The sequence below is a fragment of the Engystomops pustulosus genome, chromosome 11, assembly GCF_040894005.1.
Source record: "Engystomops pustulosus chromosome 11, aEngPut4.maternal, whole genome shotgun sequence".
Lineage (NCBI taxonomy): Eukaryota > Metazoa > Chordata > Amphibia > Anura > Leptodactylidae > Engystomops > Engystomops pustulosus.
The window spans coordinates 57,440,225-57,462,236 of record NC_092421.1 but is presented as its reverse complement, the minus strand read 5'-3'; the positions used below and the strand labels follow the sequence as shown (position 1 = coordinate 57,462,236).

The 22,012-nt window shown below is 40.9% G+C and overlaps 2 protein-coding genes across 2 annotated transcripts; both read right to left on the bottom strand.

Moving 5' to 3' along the window:
- Window positions 1-11,897: 11,897 nt before the first annotated feature.
- LOC140105464 (olfactory receptor 8U9-like) lies at window positions 11,898-12,842 on the bottom strand. The gene has a single exon (XM_072129418.1). The coding sequence runs from the start codon at window positions 12,840-12,842 to the stop codon at window positions 11,898-11,900; it is 945 nt and encodes a 314-aa protein (XP_071985519.1).
- Window positions 12,843-20,290: 7,448 nt separating this feature from the next.
- Window positions 20,291-21,454, bottom strand: LOC140105463 (olfactory receptor 5AR1-like). Its single transcript, XM_072129417.1, has 2 exons — window positions 21,309-21,454; window positions 20,291-21,254 (listed from the first exon to the last, which is right to left on the bottom strand). The coding sequence occupies exons 1-2, from the start codon at window positions 21,452-21,454 to the stop codon at window positions 20,291-20,293; spliced, it is 1,110 nt and encodes a 369-aa protein (XP_071985518.1).
- Between the last annotated feature and the right edge of the window lie 558 nt (window positions 21,455-22,012).

Here is a 22,012-nt window from a genome sequence, read left to right as displayed (position 1 = left end):
CACATCAAAGTTGTTAACTTTGTCGCCACCCTGCTGTGTTATCCACAAAATATACTGGCAAACTTTTACCATTTAGGGATATTATTTCAGCGCTTCTTGCGCATCTGTTTACATTCCCCTCATCCGCCATATCCCAAACTTATAAGAACGCTACTACACTTAACTTGGTGCAGGCTGGGACCGAGTCTGACCCTGGGGCTGGTCATATACTGCCGACGCCGAGGATTGCGGGGCCTACCTCGGTCCAGGTCTCAAAGGCCTACTATACCTCCTCCTCCACCCACCCCTCCTCCACCTCCTCCTCCTCCGAATTACCATCCGTGGCCATGGCGCCATCAGTCGGTAGCTCTAGGCACAGCAGCAGTGCCGTCGCTAAGCGACAGCAGGCGGTGCTCAAACTGCTGAGCCTAGGCGATAAAAGGCAAACCGCCCAAGAGCTATTACAGGGCATTCCACATCAAACTTGTTAACTTTGTCGCCACCCTGCTGTGTAATCCCCAAAATATACTGGCAAACTTTTATCATTTACCGATATTATTTCAGCGCTTCTTGCACATCTGTTTACATTCCCCTCACCCGCCATATCCCAAACTTATAAGAACGCTACTACACTTGATCTTATACAAAAGGTTCTTAGAAGTGCTGTTTGGGGAGTAGCCTAGAGACAGGGGCTTGGATTGGCGAAAGCTCGCCTGGCAGCGGAGCGCCAGCTCCATGCCAAGATCCAACTAACATAGTTTTAACTGCAGCACCTTTAATCTACTACTAGTTCACTGCCTCCATACATGGTCCCCTTATCAAACGAGCTGTGTCAGGCAGAATTTTGGGTTGTTTTCATGGCTTCCATGTTAACTTTGTCGCCACCCTGCTGTGTAATCAACAAAATATACTGGCAAACTTTTATCATGTAACAATATTATTTGAGCGCTTCTTGCTCACCTCCTTTGGTTCCTCTCTGCCACCCATTGGTTTGAAGCCTGAGTCCATTTAGGGTATGTCGCCATGACACTCTCTAGCCTGCTGCCGCTGCCTCTGCGTGCCGTCCCCTATAGTGTCAGGGTCAATTATTGGATGTTTTAGATGCTATCTAGCTTCATTCTGTCACTCTGTCATGGCCATGCTGTTGCCCATAATTTTGGCATAATGGTGCGATTAAGCAGCCTCAGAGGCATCCATGCATGCTGCCCCTGCTGTTTCCTGTCCATTTCCGTGGTGTTTCCATCCTTTTCTGAGGTTCCCAGGTGTTTGGCCAAGCTTCCCTGTGCAGAGCCTTGGTCCCCTTGAAAAATGCTCGAGTCTCCCATTGACTTCAATGGGGCTCGTTATTCGAGACGAGCACTCGAGCATCGGGAAAAGTTCGTCTCGAATAACGAGTACCCGAGCATTTTAGTGCTCGCTCATCTCTACTTGTGATCCATCATCGAGATGCATTTTATCAGTCTGCAAAATTGGACATGAAATGTTATATGAAGGATGAAAATTTAATGAAACATATGGAAAATCTAAGGATGTTATGTATTGACATAAGATTATAATCGCTGATCCAAAGAATAACAAGGGTATTCCGTACTGCAATGCATTAAAGGAAGCCTAACTATTAACCTAGATCTGATGGCAGGTGACTAGTAATATGCTAAGCCCTAAACTATTTTATCTAATCCTAAAATACTTCCTAAACTAAACTACACTTTATCTATCTAATATGCTAATTATCAGTAGAGGCTACTGGGGTGTGGAGTAGCCTTAGCTCCCACTGCCTGGAGAGGCTACACCACACCCCAGTAGCCTCTCCCGATAATTAGCATATTACCTAGATAAAATGTAGTTTTGTTTAGGAAATATTTAAGGAGTAGGTAAAAATAGATTAGGGTTAAGCACATTACTAGCCACTTACCATCGGATCTACCTTAATAGGTAGATTTCTTATGGTCGGTTTCCTTTAACTATTCTTACCTGCTCTCCTAATGAACTGAGTTGCACTTCTTTGCAAAGTGGGGGACCTAGAGGGCTACTTTAAAGGGGTGCATCACTAATCTAGTAATATGGATCCTTCAATTCCTATAATTGTTGAGAGTTTTATGTTGGACTCATAATGATACATTGATATACCATCTGTTTATCCAGAGGATTAAGACTTGATAGTTATTTTTGATTCTGTCGAAGTCAAAGATTCTTAAATATTACTTTTGAAAGAAGTACAGAAAAAATAGTTATACCAAAGAAAGTAGTAAGATGGACTTGAGAATAAGAAAAACTAAGGAGCAACAACTAGAAAGACCCTGACTCATTACGTAACTACACTAAGAAAATGGTAAATAGGATAAAATCAATGTCTAAATCAAAATTGTCAAAAATAAATTCCTTACTTTAAATCTATGGACATGTGTAAAAAGACAGAGGCAATGGCATTCAAAAAGCTCAATGTGCAGTATGTACAGCAAGAAAGGTGCTTATTATATAGTGTAATGCGTAAAAAGCTTTCCCCTCGAGAAACAGCTAAAATTAGGATTGATTATTTGTGTAAAGGTTGGAAACGAGAACTGATCTCACTGTGATCATAATAGTAATTAGTGAAATATGTTAATATATGTTAAACTATATGCATAATATGAAAAGTATTATTTCATCCTGAACAAACTTAGCCATAATGAAAAATTCCAAAAATAAGTAAATTGAAGCACTGTAAATTTGCTATGAGGGTTTCTTAAATGGGTGATGTTACAAAAAAAAAAAAATTATGGTTCTTTATGTCTCTGTGAATCCTCGTAAATCTCAAATAATCGATTTCAAATGTGTAATACTTCATAAGATCGATGATTGTGCAGCAACAAAGTTTAAAACTTGGTGCTAGGTTTATGGATGCCGGTATCATCAGCTTTTATTGGTCGGGTATTTTATAATATAATTACTTTTACAAAAACCTCATCCATCTTTATTTGATTTACTTTGCTCCTTTCATGATCTCTTTTCCAAAAAAAAGGTTCAACCTCCAATGAATTTCCAATGACAGAAGCTAAGCTGTAGAATTTAATTGAAGTTTTATGGAGAGGGAAGCAGAAGAGTTACAGCAGCTATGTATCCATCAATTAGATTAAGGGAGCAGAAAATCAAATGGCCCTACTAAAAAATGCAGAATACAAATCACATCATGGTCAGAATAAGTCACATAAAGAGATGAGCTAGTACCCCTTTATAGGCCAATCTGGTCTGTATTTCATAGTGGGGGTGAGCAGCTGTCAATCCTATGTTCCCAATTTGACAACAAGAAAAAGCAGAAGTGCTGCTTCGCGTGCAGTTTAAAAGTATTGCCCTTTATTTTAGAAACAGAGAAAGACTTTGGGGCACATTTGAGATGGAAATCTCAAGTTGTGCAGGGGCTTTATCAATCAGTGCTCTCTTCACATTTAACATATGCCATTTCAATCTGTCACAGAATGGGCTAAGGTGGCATTCATCATCAGCCTCCTCTCTGGGAAGGCTCTGGCTTGGGCTCCTCCTTTCTGGGACAGGGACGATCCAGTCATGGCTACTCTCACAGCATTCCTTGCAGAAATCTGGTCCGTTTTTAAGGTAACGGCATTGACCATCTTCTACTAAGTGTCCAGGTGCCCCCGTGATCCATGTCACAGATCGTGGGAAGACCCTTGCCCCTCTTCACGGCGCGGCGCCCCCCCCCCCCCTCCCGGCCATCACTTACCACTCCAAGAGCTGGCTCCCATCCAGGCTAGGTTGCGCGCGAGTCCCAGCTCCCTAGATTGGCGCTGGCCACTTCCGGGTTTCCATAATGACCGGCGGTTCCCATCATTACCCACTGGATCTTTAAGCTCATTGCCTACGAAAAAGCTTCCTTGCCTTGTTCCCTGCGTTTCTGTGCCTGCCTTGCCTTGATCTCCTGTCGCCGACCCTGAACTTGATCTCTGACCTCTGCACCCCTGCCGCCAGCCCTGACTACCTGCCTGTACCCGTCCGAGAGCCTTAACGCTGATTCTGTACCACAACCTTGACTGCCACCGTGGGCTAGTCGCACCTGTGGAACGACCTGGTGGCACCCTGCTGCAGCAAGTCCATCACGCTTTTCAGCAGGATCTGGTGAAGATCAGGTGCCACTTAGACTCTGGTCCCAGGTGTTGGCAAGTACCATCTCCTGCGGTGGTCCAGGGGGTTTACTGACCCCAAACTCTGATACTGATACTGCACTGCTAAACCTGCGTCAAGGGCACTCTTCTGTTGGTGACTGTACGGTTCAGTTCAGTACCCTACCCCAAGAGAAATCAAAGACAACATATTTTACTTCTTATGTAATTAACCTAAAAAGTTTAGCAGCCAGAGCAAGCACATGTCCTCAATGTTAGTTTCATACAGCTGTTTTCTATACAGTCCTTCAGCTTCTATGCAAGCTGAAATCAGAATTGGAGAATTCAGAAATTAGGTTTTTCTTTACAGCAGTCTGTTTTAATAAACACAAAATACATAAAAACTTTAGGTCTCTTAGCCAAAAATGGTGTTCAAAAATCGTACAACTTTGCTAATTTAAAGGCAACCTGACCTAATCAACCACTTCCAGAATGTTGTCAAGCCGCTGAACACATTCTAGAACATGTTTCTTTAATGACCGAGTGTGGTGGCATCATCCAGAAAATCAACTTTGAAGTGAGATGTAAATAAGTTGTATAAAGTCATGTAGGCAGAGACTTGAACATTGAATTCAAGCTCTCTCTTCCTCAGAAAGCCTCCATCACTGTAATTGATGGTCCTTCACCTGGCGACATCACTAAACAGATCTCCAGAAACCCAGTGCAAGATGCCCAACACAGGGGAGGAGGCATTCAGAAGAAGGGAGAGATTCACTTCAGTGGTAAACTCCGCCTCCTTGACTTTTTTTGCAACCAAATTAGATTTCACTGTAGATTTTTTGGATGATGGAACCATACTGGGTCATGAAGGACAAAGATCCAGAAGATCTAAAACTTCTAGACAACATACTGGTAGTGGTTTATTAGGCTGATTTCTGATGACAGGCTCCAGGCTCGGACTGGCCTGGTGGGGGACCGGGGTATTCCCCGGTGGGCCCCTGTCCCAGTCACCCAGAGCTGGATTGGCGCTATTGGAGCACCAGAGCCGTGACAGGGACTATTTTGCAGAGGCCCCGGCTTGGCGCTGCAATAGCGCCAATGATAATCTTCTCGGTGCCACCAATGCCCCCGGCCGACAAGCAGCAGTAAGGCAGGAGCCTCCGTCCATCCGGACAGGTAGCTCCTGCCCACGATACTCTAGTGCTCGATGCGGCCATTTCCGGCCGCTCGAGCACTATTACTAGAGCGATGTGGCCGGAAGACAACCCCGGCGCACATCGCTCTTTGAACTTGGATGCGCGGCCGCGTGATGACGTCACCACGCGACCACGTATCCTTTCCTGTCTGGTCGCAGGAAGAAGAAAGGAGACGCGGGAGCCAGAGGTGAGTGCAAGATTTTTTTATTTTATTAACAGCAGTAAAAGATGGTGGGGTCCGGGGGCCGAATATATACAATAATTAATTATAATATTATTAATAATACATTATGGGGGACATTATATTCAATTATCATGGGGGGAGCATATTCATTAATTATGGGGGCAGTATATGTATTAATTATGGGGGGGCAGCATATTCATTAATTATGGGGGCAGTATATGTATTAATTATGGGGGGCAGTATATTCATTAATTATGGGGGGCAGTATATTCAATAATTCTTTATGGGGGGTACCAGTATATTTATAAATTATTTAAGGCCCAATATATAAAATGGTTGACACACCGTAGCCCTTTTTTTTTCGTTTGTTTTTGCGTTTTCATTTTTCACTCCCCACCTTCAAAAATCTGTAACTTTTTTATTTTTCCATGTACAGAGCTGTGCTATGGCTTATTTTCTGCGTAACAAATTACACTTCAAAATGTTGGTATTTCATATTCCATGCCGTGTACTGGGAAGCGGGGAAAAAATTCCAAATGCAGAGAAATTGGTAAAAAAAACGCATTTGTGACGTTTTCTTGTGAGCTTGGATTTTACGGATTTCACTGTGCGGCCCAAATGACATGTCTACTTTATCCTTTGGGTCTGTGTGATTAGGGGATAAGAAATTTATATAGGTTTTATAATGTTTTCATACATTTAAAAAAATTAAAACCTCCTGTACAAAAATTTCTTGGGGGATTTTGCCATCTTCTGGCGCTAATAACTTTTTTATACTTTGGTGTAAGGAGCTGTGGGTGGTGCCGTTTTTTGTGGATTTTGCAGAAGTTGTGGTGTGAGGGGTATATATGATATACGCGGGGGCACAGTGTGGTCAGTTGTGTATGTGAGGGTCAGGTGTGAGGTTTATATAGGATGATGCCGACCATGTCTGTTTTATAAACCTGCAGAAAGTCATGGATGGAAGAAATCTCCTGGAAGATCAGACAGAAGGGAGGAGACGGCATCAGGGACGTCACCTGTAAGTGATTGGATGACACTGCAGCCTCTGTGCAGGACTGGTATCTACTGCTATATAAGATAAGATAAGATAAGATAATCCTTTATTAGTCCCACAGTGGGGAAATTCACAGTGTTACAACAGCAGAGAGAGTACAGAGTGAAGTACAAACTATGGCAACAATAATATTAGGGATAAATGAACAAAAAGAAAAGGGGGATAAAAAGACAAAAAAGAGACCGACAGTTTGATGTTTAGTCTGTGGATGGGACTTGCAGGGACTGGTTAGGTGGGGGGCACAGGTTACTTCTGTTTGGGCCTTGTTTGTTGAACAGCCTGATGGCAGCGGGGAGGAATGACTTACAATAACGCTCCCTTTCATATTTGGGGTGAAGCAGTCGGTCACTGAAGGTGCTCCCCAATGCCACCACAGTCTCATGCAAGGGATGGGAGCTATTCTCCAGAACAGACTTCAACTTACACAGTGTCCTCCTCTCAGCTACCACCTGCACTGTGACAATGTCACTATATACTGGTATGTACTGCTCTGTGTGTAGGTTATCATATAGTATCGCAGTATTATTTAGTAATTATGTAGAAGTGATAATGAGGATGTAATGTTATTATTTGGGCCTTGTACAGAGGTATCATTAGTGATATTGTCCTATGCTCGGTGGTGTTTGTATAATAACAATATGGTGGTAAAGTTCATCAGTAAATGGAGTTTATATGTGGTAAATTATTGGTAATACCGGTCTGTGTATAGAGTCTTGTCTTCATTATCTGTAGGTAGGTATTCTCTTCATGTTGTGGTGATGCTGTGGGTCGCAGTTTGGAGGGATTATTTGGAAATTGTTGCGCTATTGTTTGGAATACTGGTCTTGTCATAGTTTTAATTGGTAACAGTACAGGCAGTCTCAAGATAGATTCTGCAGGTTTGTTCTTAAGTTGAATTTGTATGTAAGTTGTATACTATATCATTGTAACCCCAGCTGCATTTATTTTGGTCTCTGTGGCAATTGTACTTTAAAAATGTTGAGTTGTCATACGAACCAGGATTAAAGCTTCATTTCTGACACATTAGATAACAGATGTTTATTGTAGTCTAAGGCAAAAGTACAGTAAATTACCAACATCCAGAGGTCATTTTGTAACTAGGGGTCATCTGTAAGTTGGTTGTTCTTAATTAGGGACTGCCTATTGTAGTATCATTGTTTGGTAATAGTATAGCGGGAGTATTTTTTGGTTTGTCATGGACCAAAATTGGAATTGGTTTAGTTACCGATTGGTTTATAAATTCCTACCTATCTAAAACTAAATATTTCTAAAATCTCTAGAGCTTGGGGTGATATTTGAAACAGTATAAGGCCACATTTACATGACCGTCCATGGGGTGTATAGGAGGCCGCAAGCTTGCGGTCATATATATGTCCCCATATATGACCCAACATGTGTGGCATGATACCTCTCCGTGCACAAGGAAAAGATGTCCTACCTTCCCAGTTTGTGCAGTGTACATCCCTCCTCCTCACCAGCACTGGACAGCGGGCATACGTTCATGTGAATGTAGTCTAAGTATCTGGTATCTCGTTACAAATATTGTTTTGAGAGGGGCCCCGCAACGGCTGCCAAGCTGGCGGGGGCTTGTCCTAAATGAGGTGCTCCATACTGCTGGGACCCTTAATCTGGCCCTGCTGAAGCTATTGCAGGTTCCTCCGTTTGCAGGGCTGCCATAGCAACAATCAGCGCCCCCCGAAAACGGTGCAGGGGGGGCCTTGTGGGGGAGAGACCCCCCAAAGGCAAGTTAAATGCTGCGGTGTTACCCGGGGATGTCATCGGTAGGTGGGCCCCCAGAATCTATTTCACTGGTGGGCCCTAGGCCCCCCGGTCCGACCCTGACAGGCTCCCTTTAAATCGCATGAGTTTGATCAGATAGGGATTAGATTTTGGACAGAATGTGATCAGAGATTTTCATAGTTCATTGAGTGTTCAGTCCGAGTGTGATGCAATAAAGCAATCAGGAAAAACTGTCCGCAGTGGGATGCATCAGCTATTTTTCATGCACCCACAGGCCCACATTTATTAAAGCTTTTCTGTCTGACTTTGCACAATGTTTCCAGTGCAAACTGTTTGTACATGTATTTACAAAGTGTCCCCGACACATTTGTATCACGGCTGCACCATACCCCACACAAAATTCTGCACTTAAAGGAGCGTTCCGGTGCACAGTCGGATCGTGCACCACTTTTATAATGCAGAGACCGACAGAAGTTTGTCACACACCCTATGTTAAAGGTGCACCAAAAAAAGTTGGTGCATTCTGCCAAAGCAGTGCAGGGAGCAGCATATTAATGAAGAACATGCAACACATTTAATGAATCTGTCACACACTGCACCCTCTACAGGCAAACTGCACAAAGTGCAGTTTGCACTACTTTTGTTAAATGTGGGCTGTTTTCCTCCTCAGACTTGCATCAAAGTAGGACTGACAGGCAGCAAGAAAACAAACCAGTGTGTAAAGATCCATTTAATAGCTATATGTCAGAGTTTAGTGCTAGTCTGTGTGATCAGATACATACATGATGTAGATGTTGCAGTTGTAGCAGGACCTTTAATGATGTCATCCGGGTCACATGACTTTAATTCCCCAATGGAGAGCTCTCCATACAGCAGAATATCATAGCCTGACAATCAGGAACAAGGAGGCAGGGAAATACAAGTATATCCTAATTTGCGTGACTTAGTGTAATTGGATTCACATCAGATGAGTTACATATAATTTTCCAACTGATTTTTGTAACATTGTAGATATGGAAGGAATCCATTTAAGGATAAAGACAATGCTTTTTAATCATAATTTTTAATAAAACCTTGATTTTGTGTGGGTTAATTTGCATGACATAATGCTTTTATGAATAAAATATGTGTTTTTTAACCTTTACCCTGAAGTTGCCACTCAGCTTTTTTTGGGTTTATCACTCATAGCACAGGGAAATATGACCAGATCTCTTGGAAATAAGACTATCTTGTGCACTGGCAAAAACCCATCCATGGCTTGTAATGTAATATTATTGTTAATATTTATTTATTGGGCACCATTAATTGCATGGTCAGTAAGGGGTTCACATACATTACATTAAGACAAGAAAAAAATGCAAGTACAAGCTACAGACTCTGGTGATCAGGAGACAAGTGAAGATTTAAACTGTTTGAAACAAAAATAGCAGGTGAGAAACTGAGAAACTAACTGAGAAAATGGGGCACTGTAATGGCAGGACTCAAACAAGGACAGTGAGCCCTGACACTGAGACCCCCAATCTGTCTCTACATACTTATTGGGTCCCCCCTAAACGGAGGCCAATAACTGGGTGGCGTTCCCTCCCTGGGTAAGGTGTGAACACGTAACAAAACAGACAAACAAACACAATAAGGCGAGGTAAACAATCTGAGTCGGCAACAGCGGGGAATATCAATAACCAAATCACAATCCAAATAGACTAGTCAATAAACAGGCAAGAATTCAGAAACCAGAAGTCAGAAATCAGAAATACAAGAGAGCTAGACACACAGCAAGATATCAGTTTGACCAAGGAGTCAAAGCAACACTGGAGACTTATAGGGAACTCAGCCCTGCCACAGGTGGAAGGAGCAACAATTACAGATCACAGAGTTAACTCTTGCAAGACAGACTCAGTGATGGGAGTGGCAGACATCAGGTCAGACAGCATAGGACCTAGTTCACACAGCAGAAAGATAATAAATTCAGTGTCTCCTAATCCTACCAGCACGGTTAGAGGAGACAGCAGGCGCAGACATGACAGGCACATTGCAAACTTCAGTGTTTGGTGGGGCATCCCTTTAAGAACGTGTCCCTGCCTTCGTTATATGTATGGAGACATTGTAACAAATGACACTGAGAAAAAATCAGCGCATTCACATTTCCCTTAAAAAATTGATGGCCATGTTGGCAAAATCCAAAAGAACAATGGGTTTTGCTGTGAACCACTAGCTTCTGTCAGGCATTAGTGGGTAGTGGACCCCCTGGACCTCCACGGATAATGACACAAGCTGACACCTGGGACCAGAATCTAAGTGGCAACCAGTTTTCACCAGAGCCCATTGCAAAGCGGGCTGGTCTTGCTGCTGCGTGGTACCACCAAGTCGTTCCACAGGTGCGACTTTGTCCGCTGTGGCAGCCAAGGCGAGGTACAGAATCAGAAGGCAAGTTTGTGGTCGTGAACAGGCAGGAGGTCAAGACAGGCAGCATAGGTTGAGGGTCAGAGGCAGAAGGTCAAGGATGGCAGCGGAGGATCCTAAATGGGAACAGGTTTAGGGTCACAACGGGAGATCAATACACAGGAATATTGCTGGAAGAGGCTGGCTTTTAGAAAAATCCGGGAAGTGGCCAGCGCCAATCAGTGGTCCACTGGCCCTTTAAATTTAAATTCACGTGCACTGTAATTGCGCATAAATCTGTGGTCATATTTAACACATGATGGAAATTGTCATGGGTGCTCCTGTGACCCACATCCAGGGTTGCAGGCACAACCGTGCACCTCTCTGTGGCGCCCGGTCCCCCCTAGCATCACTCACCTTTCCATCACTCATGGAGAGGTGAGTGATGCTGGGGGGAGTAGGCGCCACAGAGAGGGGCACGTGTGCGCCTGCGACTTTGGATGTGCATTGCAGGGGCACGCTTGACAGTTACCATCATGTGTTAGATATGACCACACATTTATGCACAATTACAGTCAGATTTAAGGTAAGACAGAAATTACCTTAAGTAATGACTGTTATAAAAGAAAAGAAAAAGTGTATTAAAGGAAATTTAGAATTTGTTTTTATGCAATGTGAACCAAACATACCTTGAGAATGTTGTAGCTGCACTGATGAAGCATATCTTGTTTAATCCCTGAACTGAGTGGTTTTGCTCAGAAAACAATTATAAAATTCAGAACCATGGAAAAGCTGGGTGCAGATTGGCTCTGTAGATAAGAGTTGCCTGAATTGTCCAGATTGGACTTATAAACCTGAGCTTGATGACTCATGCACAGCAGCTGGGGGATGATGCAGAGATTTATTACTTCTGCCTGTCAGGGACAATACAGTGATTATAATGTTCTTGGCTTATGCTGGGCAGGACAAGGCTGGAGCAGTGCATATTTAGGGTAAGAGGAGAGCGCCTAGTGGTCACAGAAGGGACAGAGCCTTATTATCATAATTTTATAATTGTTTTTTCAGCAAAACTACTCAGTTCAGGGAGGAACAAGATATGTTTCTGCATGAGTGTAGCTACAACATTCTCAAGGTATGTTTGGTTCATAATGCATAAAAGCAAATGGTAGATTTCCTGTAAATTCAGTTGGCAGTTGTTGTTTTTTAATTAAATTTGATAAACATAGATCTCAATTTCTGCTTACACAGTGAATAATTCAGTTTTTTTACTATCTCTTGTATGACATTTTGTTGATAAGAGTCATAAAACCAATTTTAAATTCCCGATTTTTCAAACTATAAATAACAGGATTTAGTATAGGAATAAGCACCCCAGATAAAAGAGAAAAAAATTTGTCTCTTTCAGGTGAATAACTGGATGAGGGCCTCATGTACAAAACAAATAACGTCCCATAGAAAATAATGACACTTGCCAGGTGAGAGGAACAGGTAGAAAATGCTTTATGACGACCTTCGGAGGATTTTATTTTCAGAATAGAGGAGATAATAAACAAGTAAGAAATAATTGTGAACACAAAAGCATTGAAAGTGACAAGCACACCTTCGATATAATTCATGATTTCTACATCAAATGTATCACTGCAGGTCAGTTTTAACAGAGGTGCAATGTCACAATAGAAATGGTTAATGAGATGGGAGCCGCAGAAGGACTGTTTGGAGATAAGCACAACATGTCCGATAGATATAAGAAAGCTAAAGGTCCATGCAGTTGTTGCGAGTCCAGCACAATGTCTCATACTCATAAGGAGAAAGTACTGCAGTGGGTGGCAGATGGCCACATATCGGTCATACGCCATTACTTCCAGCAAAAGAACCTCAGTGCACGTCATAACTATGTAGATATACATCTGGGCCATGCAGCCTATAAAAGTGACTGCATTGTCTTTGGTGACCAATATAGTCATCAATTTTGGCAGAATATTAGAAGCATAGATGATATCAGCTGCTGAAAGGTTCATTAGGAAAGTATACATAGGGATACGAAGTCTGGGATTTGCTGCAATAATGGTGAAAATCATGACATTACCTAATAGAATACTGATGTAGACAAATAAACACATTATTAATACTGGAATTCGAAGCTCGGAGTCATTTAAAAGTCCTTGGATGGAGAAACCAGATCCACTCTCATTGAAACGGCTCTCAGCCTTCATTATTAACTTATTAACTGATCTGTCAATGAGATGAATTTTATCAAGGTCTGCAAAATTTATCATGAAATGTTATATGGAGGATGAAAACTAAATGAAACATATGAAAAATCTAAGGATGTTAAGTATTAACATAAGATTATGACCACTGATACTAGGAACGATAAGGACATTCAGAACTGCAATGTCTTAAAGGAAGCCTACCATCAGAAATCTACCTATTAAGTTAGATCTGATGGCAGGTGCCTGGTAACATGCTAAGCCCAAAACTATTTTACCTAATCCTAAAATACTTCCTAAACTAAACCACACTTTATTTAGCTAATAAGCTAATTATCAGCAGAGGCTACTGTTGCGTGGTGTAGCCTATGCTCGCACTGCCTGGAGAGGCTACACCACACTCCAGAAGCCTCTGCTGGTAATTAGCATATTAGATATATAAAGTGTAGTTTTGTTTAGGAAGTATTTTAGGATTAGGTAAAATAGTTTAGGGCTTAGCATGTTACAAGCCAATTATCAGATCTACCTTAATAAGTAGATTTTTGATGGTAGGTTTCTGTTAACCATTCTTACCTGTTCTCCTATTGAACTGTTGTGCTATGAATTACATGTGGTGAATGAGGCTGTGTTGTACTTCTCTACATAGTGGGGGACCTAGAGGGCTGCTTTAAAGGGGTGCATGACTAGTCCAGTAAAATGAGTCCTTCAATTCCTAGAATTGTTAAAAGTTTGTTGTTGGGCTCACCGTGATATATTGATATACTACCTGTTTAACCAGAGGAGTAAGACTTCTTAGCTATTTTTTATTCTGTCAAAGTAAAAGATTCTTAAATATTACATAATTACAATTATTACATTGTACAATTGATTCTTTTGGAGGAAAAATAGTTACACCAAAGAAAGTAGTAAGATGGAATTGAGAATAAGTAAAACCAAGGAGCAATGACTAGAAAGACCCTGACTCATTATGTAACTACACTACGAAAATAGTAAGTAGGATAAAATCAATGTCCAAATCAAATGCAAAATCAAATCAAAAAGAAAAAATGTCAAAAAGAAATTCCTTACTTTAAATCTATAGACATGTGTAAAAAGACAGATGCAATGGCATTCAAAAGGCTCAATGTGCAGCAAGAAAGACGCGTATTATATAGTGTATTGGATGACAAGCTTTCCCCTCGAGAAACAGCTAAAATTAGGATTGATTCTTTGTGTAAAGGTTGAAAACGAGAACTGAACTCATTGTGATGATAATAGTAATTGGTGAGATATGTTTGAGATATGAAAAGTTTATTTCATCCTGAAGAAACTTAGGCATAATGAAAAATTCCAATTATAAGTAAATTGAAGAAGTATACATTTGCTATAGGGTTTTTTTAAAAGGGTGATGTTCGGAAAATTTAAGGAATCCTTGTGAATCCTTGTAAATCTCAAATAATTGATTTCAAATGTGTAATACTTCATTAGATCGATGGTTGTGCAGCAACAAAGTTTAACACTTGGTGCTAGGTTTATGGATGTTGGTTCAGCTTTTATTGGTCGGGTATTTTATAATACAATTACTGTCAATCCTATCTTCCCAATTCGGCAACAATATTCGACAACATAAAAAGCAGAAGTGCTCTTTCGGTTGCATTGTAAAAGTATTGCCCTTTATTCACAAAACATTGCAATGTCTCGACTGAGAGAGACAGACCCAAGGCTCTCATGGCAACATGGCTGTTGTGGCGATTGTCACTCCCTAGTGACATCATGAAGAGCTATCAAATTTAATATGAGGGCGCCCTCAGTGGCTTTGTCGGGGGCATTCAAAAGGTAAACACCTGCAATGGGTGTTACTAATAGGTTTTTGCCGAAATATGCAGAAAACACCCAGCTGGTATGGAGAGGGCTTAGCCTGTGAGCCCTCTCCATACACCCACAAAGAGCGTGTGACTAATTTTCTCTAAAACTCTACATCTCTCTAAACTCTACATCTGGAATTGGGTGAAAACTAAGGGAACACTGCAGAAAACTCGCCCATGGCAAATTGTGATGGAAGGTTGTCTTAGGCACAAAAAAGTGCATATTTATCAAATTTGGCAGTACCTTATCCATAATACTGTGAAATCTTTTTTTCCATTTCTGGAACTACACTCATTTGTCATAACAGTGGCTAAAAGTCTTAACAGGGACGTCTGGACCCGCTCCAGTTCACCTGCAATGACGGGATAGGCTTGGGTGATGCATTGGATGATGGAATGGTTTCTGCTACCTTAAGGGTAGGGGAACGTAAGTGAGAATTATGTACTTAGATTCAGTGCCTTCAACACAGTAGAACCAGAACCTGAGAGAAAAGATGAGGCTACTGCAATTTGAAATCACCCTACCAAACTGTACCTATGACTACCTGTAAAACCGACTGAAGTACGTCCAAATAGGAAACAGTTTACTGACACTACACATGCTCAGAGTTGTCACATAAATGGAGATTACATAGTGACTTAAAGACTTACCATACATCAGAAGTGGCATCCAGAAGCTCATAGGAGGACTTCTCTATTTTACTATTATAGTATTTTGGTTTTTGTGTAAAGAAAATAATACAGTGTGTGTTTTTCCAAAGCTTTACTATTTCAAAATCTGCAATATGTGGTGTTCAGCTTTTAAATTAAAATACCTTAAATAAAATCCAGCATGTCATTGGCCTTTATAATTTGCCTTATTAGCAAACAGAGTACAGACAAAGTGGGTACGGAAAGTATCCAGACCCATTTCAATTTTTACTCTTTGTTTCATTGCAGCCAAAGGTTCTTTTTTTCTCATTAATGTACACTCTGCCCCAATCTTGACAGGAAAAAACATAAATGTAGATATTTTTGCTAATTTATTGAACAACAAATACTGAATGTATCATGGACATAAGTATTCAGACCCTTTGCTGCAACACTCATATTTTACTCCAGCTGTGTTCATTTAAACTAAATTGACTTGATTAGGAATGACACACTCCTGTCTATATAAGACCTCACAGCTTACAGTGCACAAAGTCAGAGCACAAAGAATTTCTGCAGGACTCAAGGTTCCTAACAGCACAATGGCCTCCATCACTGTGGCTGAGCTCTATAGATGCAGTAGGGAGAAAGTTGCGCCAAGTCAACCATCACTACAGACTTCCACCAGTCAGTGCTTTATGACAGAGTGTGCCAACAGAAGCCTCTCCTCACTGCATGACATATAATAGCCGCTATAGCTGTTTGTAAAAAAACACATGAAGGACCCTCAGACTATGAGAAATAAGATTCTCTGGTCTGATGAGATGAATGTTGAACTTTTTGATATTAATTCTAAGCGATATGTATGGGTAAAACCAGGCAATACTCATCACTTGCCAAACACAATCCCAACAGAGACACATGGCATCATGCTATGGAGGAGGAAAGGTAATTAAAGGAAAGGTAAATGTCAAGTATAGAAATATCCTGGATGGATACCTGCTCCAGAGTGATCTGGACCTGATGCAAACTTACGAATAGGATCAGATTTTAAAGGGGGCCTAAGTAAAAAGGCTACGTGTCATGGATAATTGCTATTTCAGCTAAACCCCTTAGTTCGTATGACCGCACCTGGATAGTGCCACTACAAACACTGCTAATAACCAAATTTACCCTCCAACCAAGAAGGGAAAGAAGAGACACTGATGCACATAATTGTGAATAAAAGACTTTACATAACCTTTATTAATAATACAGGGTATAATACACTTTAAAAGAAAGAACAGACAAAACCATGGAGACAAATTATGTGGCCTCACCGTGGAGGATATCCACAAATTACAGCATTGTATGGGGTGGTAAACACAAAAAGACCAAAAAAGGGCGGTCGCATTCCAGGCTAGGTGGAGCTAATGCATGTCTATGTAGGGTGTGAATAACTGGTAGCCAAAAGGACAGTGCCTCACCAATACAGTGTTCATGTGTGGGACAGGCAGGTGGCCTCGAGGCTCTAGGTATGTAGTGCCAAGGGACTCGACAATAGGGCTGCCAGTTCTTACCTGTTAGGTGTGGTATACTCCACCGCCCAGGAAGCCCGCCTCCCCGACGCGCGTTTCGGCTCTAGCTGAGCCTTCGTCTCCACCCCCAGACGAAGGCTCAGCTAGAGCCGAAACGCGCGTCGGGGAGGCGGGCTTCCTGGGCGGTGGAGTATACCACACCTAACAGGTAAGAACTGGCAGCCCTATTGTCGAGTCCCTTGGCACTACATACCTAGAGCCTCGAGGCCACCTGCCTGTCCCACACATGAACACTGTATTGGTGAGGCACTGTCCTTTTGGCTACCAGTTATTCACACCCTACATAGACATGCATTAGCTCCACCTAGCCTGGAATGCGACCGCCCTTTTTTGGTCTTTTTGTGTTTACCACCCCATACAATGCTGTAATTTGTGGATATCCTCCACGGTGAGGCCACATAATTTGTCTCCATGGTTTTGTCTGTTCTTTCTTTTAAAGTGTATTATACCCTGTATTATTAATAAAGGTTATGTAAAGTCTTTTATTCACAATTATGTGCATCAGTGTCTCTTCTTTCCCTTCTTGGTTGGAGGGTAAATTTGGTTATTATGATCTGGACCTGAGAACGGGCCAAAGGTTTACCTTCTAAAAAGAGAGTGGGGTCACTTATCTTTATTTTTCTTCCCTTTTTGAGACTTTTTTTGGTGCGTTTAAATTTTTGCGCCTTTTTGGGGACATTTTGAAATGTCCACTAGACATTTGTTTATTGTCAGTAAGACACATTTATCTTCTATTCACAAATGACATTTAACATTTCAAATTGCCTTATATTCTAATAGTGTCTAATATTGTCTAATAGAGAAATCCTTTGGCGCAAAAAACTCCGGATTAAACCATACTTAAGGAAAACTTGAGTGGAAAGAAGTGACTTGAGAGACATTTTTGAGACATTTATAACAAATGTCTCAAAAAGTGATCTGGGAAAAAAACATTTAACACAGGGAAAATCTGAGATTGATAAATTACCAAAGTAGCAGACAGAAAAAAGACAGCCAAAAACTAGCCAAAATACAGAAAGCTAAAATAACAAAGCAATGGCTTCAGAACATCTCTGTAATCATTCCTGACTGGTTCAGCCGAAACCCTAACATAAACCCAATTGAGCATTTTTGGAGAGACTTGAAAATGACTCCTACCAACATTCTCCATCCAACCTGAGGGAACTGAAGAGGATCTGCAAGGAAGAGGCAGGGGATCCCCAAATCCATGTCTGAAGAACTTGTTGCATCATTCCCAAGAAGATTCAAGGCTGTACTAGCTCAAAAGTTGCTTCGACTCAACAGGGAGAAAAGGGTCTGAATACGTATGACCTTGTGATATTTCAGTTTCTTGTTTAATAAATGAGCAAAAAAATCTCTCATTTCTGATTTTTTTTTCTGCCAAGATCAGACACAGAGTGTACATTAATGAGTAAAAAGAAAAAAACTTTTTTGATCTGACCAATTGGCTGCATTGAAACAAAGAGTGAAAAATTTATAGTGGTCTGAATGCTTCCCATACCCACTGTAGATGTGATTTTATTCTTAGTGCAAGGGCTCATTCAGATTGGTGTTTTCGCAATATGTGGACGTGTGATGTCCTTGTGCAGCCCATATTATATCCAAATCCATTTTTTTACATCTACTTCCTGCACTGCCCAATTGGTTTCCTAGCAACATTTGATAAAAACAGACCACATACAGAAGTTACCCTGGTGCCATCAGTTTTTTTTTGCAGATCCATTGACTTCTATCAAGGCTTTTTACAAGCATATGAGAAAAGAATTGTGCATGGCGGCACATCCATGATAAAAATGGACCTGTGAAAAAACCATGGAACTAAATGGGTCTGTATGCTATCTGTAAGAAAACATCAAAAATGCCCATCTAAATCAGCGCTATCTACAACAATTTTGTAAAGGCCTCAACGGCAACAAACAACATCATGAAAACCAAGGAAGCAACCAGATAATGTTATGTCAAAGTATATTTGAGAGTAAAGGTTTAATAAATACCATAGCTCAAGCGATAAAACAGAGCACTATTCAATCCGTCATCCATATGTGGTAGGAGTATGGCTCAACTCCTAACCTACCAAGACGTTATTGTCTCCTAAAGCGACAGCCCAGAGAAGTTTTGCACTAACTAGAGAAGAAGCCAAGAGGTCTTGGATCATTATGGTGAAGTTGCAGTTATCCTTAGTTTTGGTCAGTGAATGTGTCCGCAGGTCCTATTTACTAGTCTTCCTCATGGCCAATTTACAAACACAACAGCAACTGCAGCAAAAGAACCTACCATGAATGTCACGAGGGCAGTAACATACTGGTGCAGGATTTCAGAGGGGACCTGGAGGTGCTGGCTGTGTAAGGAGGAGGAGGATGGGTTACATGGGGGTACTGACTGTTTGTGATGAGGGTAACAAGGGGTGATAGCTTTGTGAGAAGGAGCAGATGAAATGATTGACAAATATCTTCCTGTTTGATTATACAGTTACACAATAATAACAAGGAGCTGTATGACATGACGCCAATTGTAAGAACAAGCACTTGAACCAGGAATTTATACTAAAGTCCACTTTGGAGTCACATATTTTACAGGATTTTATTTCCATTTTGTGTGTGTGTGTGAAACCTTTCTTACCAAAGCCGTAAGAGAAAAAAATCTGAAACTAGTGTCCAGTATTCCAGCCAAGAACACCTTTTTATATTTTCATCCCATGGTCTCAGATACTGGGATAATGTCCTCCATATTAAAACTCATTAGTAGATGATCAGTGGGATGGTAACACCTATTCAAATCAGTTGTTTGAAGCTTGGAATGGATTTGATTGCAGACAGCTACCTAATGTAGCTGATGTTCTGGATACTCCCATTATTAGGAAGCTGAGCTCTTTCATGAAGTCTTCTCCACCAGTGTCCCACTTAGTTGTCAATCCTTCTACATTGGAACAACAAGGGTTCACAAATATGCCACCTGCATGGACTTTCCACTCAACACTCACAGGTGTCTAATGTCTCCAAATACACCAAACACATCCCTTTTGAAATGTTAAACCACTGTGCCTGCCTACATTTCTCCAAATTGTAATTCCCTTTATGTGGCAAATGACAACCTATTGATATTAGTTGTGACCCCCCCCCCCATACCTCTTATCTGATTTTGTTGCATTCAGAAATACCTGATACTTAAATGAGGCCCACTGTATTTACTAAAGTCACTGCCGGAAAACGGATGGAGACTATAGCTGAAATCTCAACCAGGTCAAACCTGGTCCACACAAGTCTTGACTTTGACTTTGATAAATCACATTTATAATTAGCGGCACATCCACAGCAAAGTACATACACTCTATGTGAGTAGTTTTATTTTTCACATGATTAACTTTATATATAATGTTCTTCTAAATAATAGTTCCAATGTTTCAATGGAATATCTTATAGTGGCAGTATGTGTTTTTTATGATTTGACTTTTGAGTTTTTTCAAACCCTTTTTGACTTCTTCATTTTTAAAACTGTAAATAAAAGGATTTAAGAGTGGAACCAAAGCAGCATATACCAGAGAGAAGCACTTGTCCAACTTTACAGAGTAAGTAGATGTCGGTCTCATATGCAGACACATCATTGTTCCATAAAACATAATCACACAAGTAAGATGAGAGGAGCAAGTAGAAAAGGCTTTGCCTCGACCATCGGTAGATTTAATTCTTAGGATTTTCGAAATTATAAAAACATACGATAATAATGTAAAAAGTAATGTACAAATTCCTACAAGTGTCCCCACAGCATAAGTTAATACCTCTACACTATAGATTTCACTGCAAGAAATACTTAACAGTGGTGAAATATTGCAGTAGAAATGATGGATCACATGAGAAGCACAAAACGACATTTTGGATATAAGTGTAACATGTCCAATTGGGCTAAGAAGACCAACCGACCATGCTGTAATAGATAGTCCAACAGTCTGCTGTAGACTCATTATAATCATATAATGCAACGGGTAACAAATCGCTACATAGCGATCATAAGCCATTGCTGCAAGAAGGAAAACTTCTGTGCAAACAAACATAATGAACAGATAGAGCTGACACATACATTCCTCAAATGAGATTGTATTATTCTTGATGAAGACCATCATTAAAAGCTTCGGGAGAATATTTGAGGTAGAGGCGATGTCTATGACAGACAAGTTTAATAGAAAGAAATACATTGGTGACTGTAGGTTTGGATTTTGCCAAATAAGCACAAATATTACACTATTTCCACAAACTATTACGATGTAGATGAATAGGAATATTAGCAAAAATATGTATTGTAACATAAGATCACCTGTAAAACCTTCAAATAGAAATTCTGTTGCATTGAATGGCTCTTCTGATTTCATTCTAGATGAGAAATTTTAGGAGATGGTAAATAAACCAATACACATAAAAAATTACTTGAATCTACTTTGAAATCGGTTGCGAAAGGGGTTCTTCAGTAACATTCTCTGATCACAAGAACGGTGGTCCATTGTACCCCCCTTCGTACACCGAGATGAAAAGAGCAGCCAGTCGTCACCATGGTACTCAGTAAACTCCGTCATTGCCAAAGAAATGAATAGTGCAGCCAGCACAAGTGCAACCAGCTGCTCTGTTCACTTTAGGGTACGACGGGGATACAACGAATCCAACTTCTTGTGATCTGTGGGGGTTCCTTCATTGAGACCCCAACCGGTCAGGATGTTAGATAGGGGCTAACTTGTATATCACTGGAGAACCCATTCAAATCAAATAAAATCAAATGACTACATAGGACAGTCTGAGAATTATTTCTGGACATCATATATTGGGGCACATTTACTAAAAACAGTTTGCCAGATTCATGCGCCAGAATCATGATTTCTGGCACCTGTTCACTTTTTGGTACACATTTGTCGTGCGACACACTTCATGATCAATTTGGCGTACCGTCAGAGCAGCAGAATCCCATTTCAATAATAAAAATGTGTGTAGCATGAAAAAAAGGCGCGACACAAAAGGGTCACATGTGACACGTGTGTGGCATGGACACATCTCAAATACCTGTGAACGTAGTTTGTACTGAAAAGAACTCTTATGCCTGAAAACTGGTGCAAGCTCCTTAGTAAATGTGGACCAATATC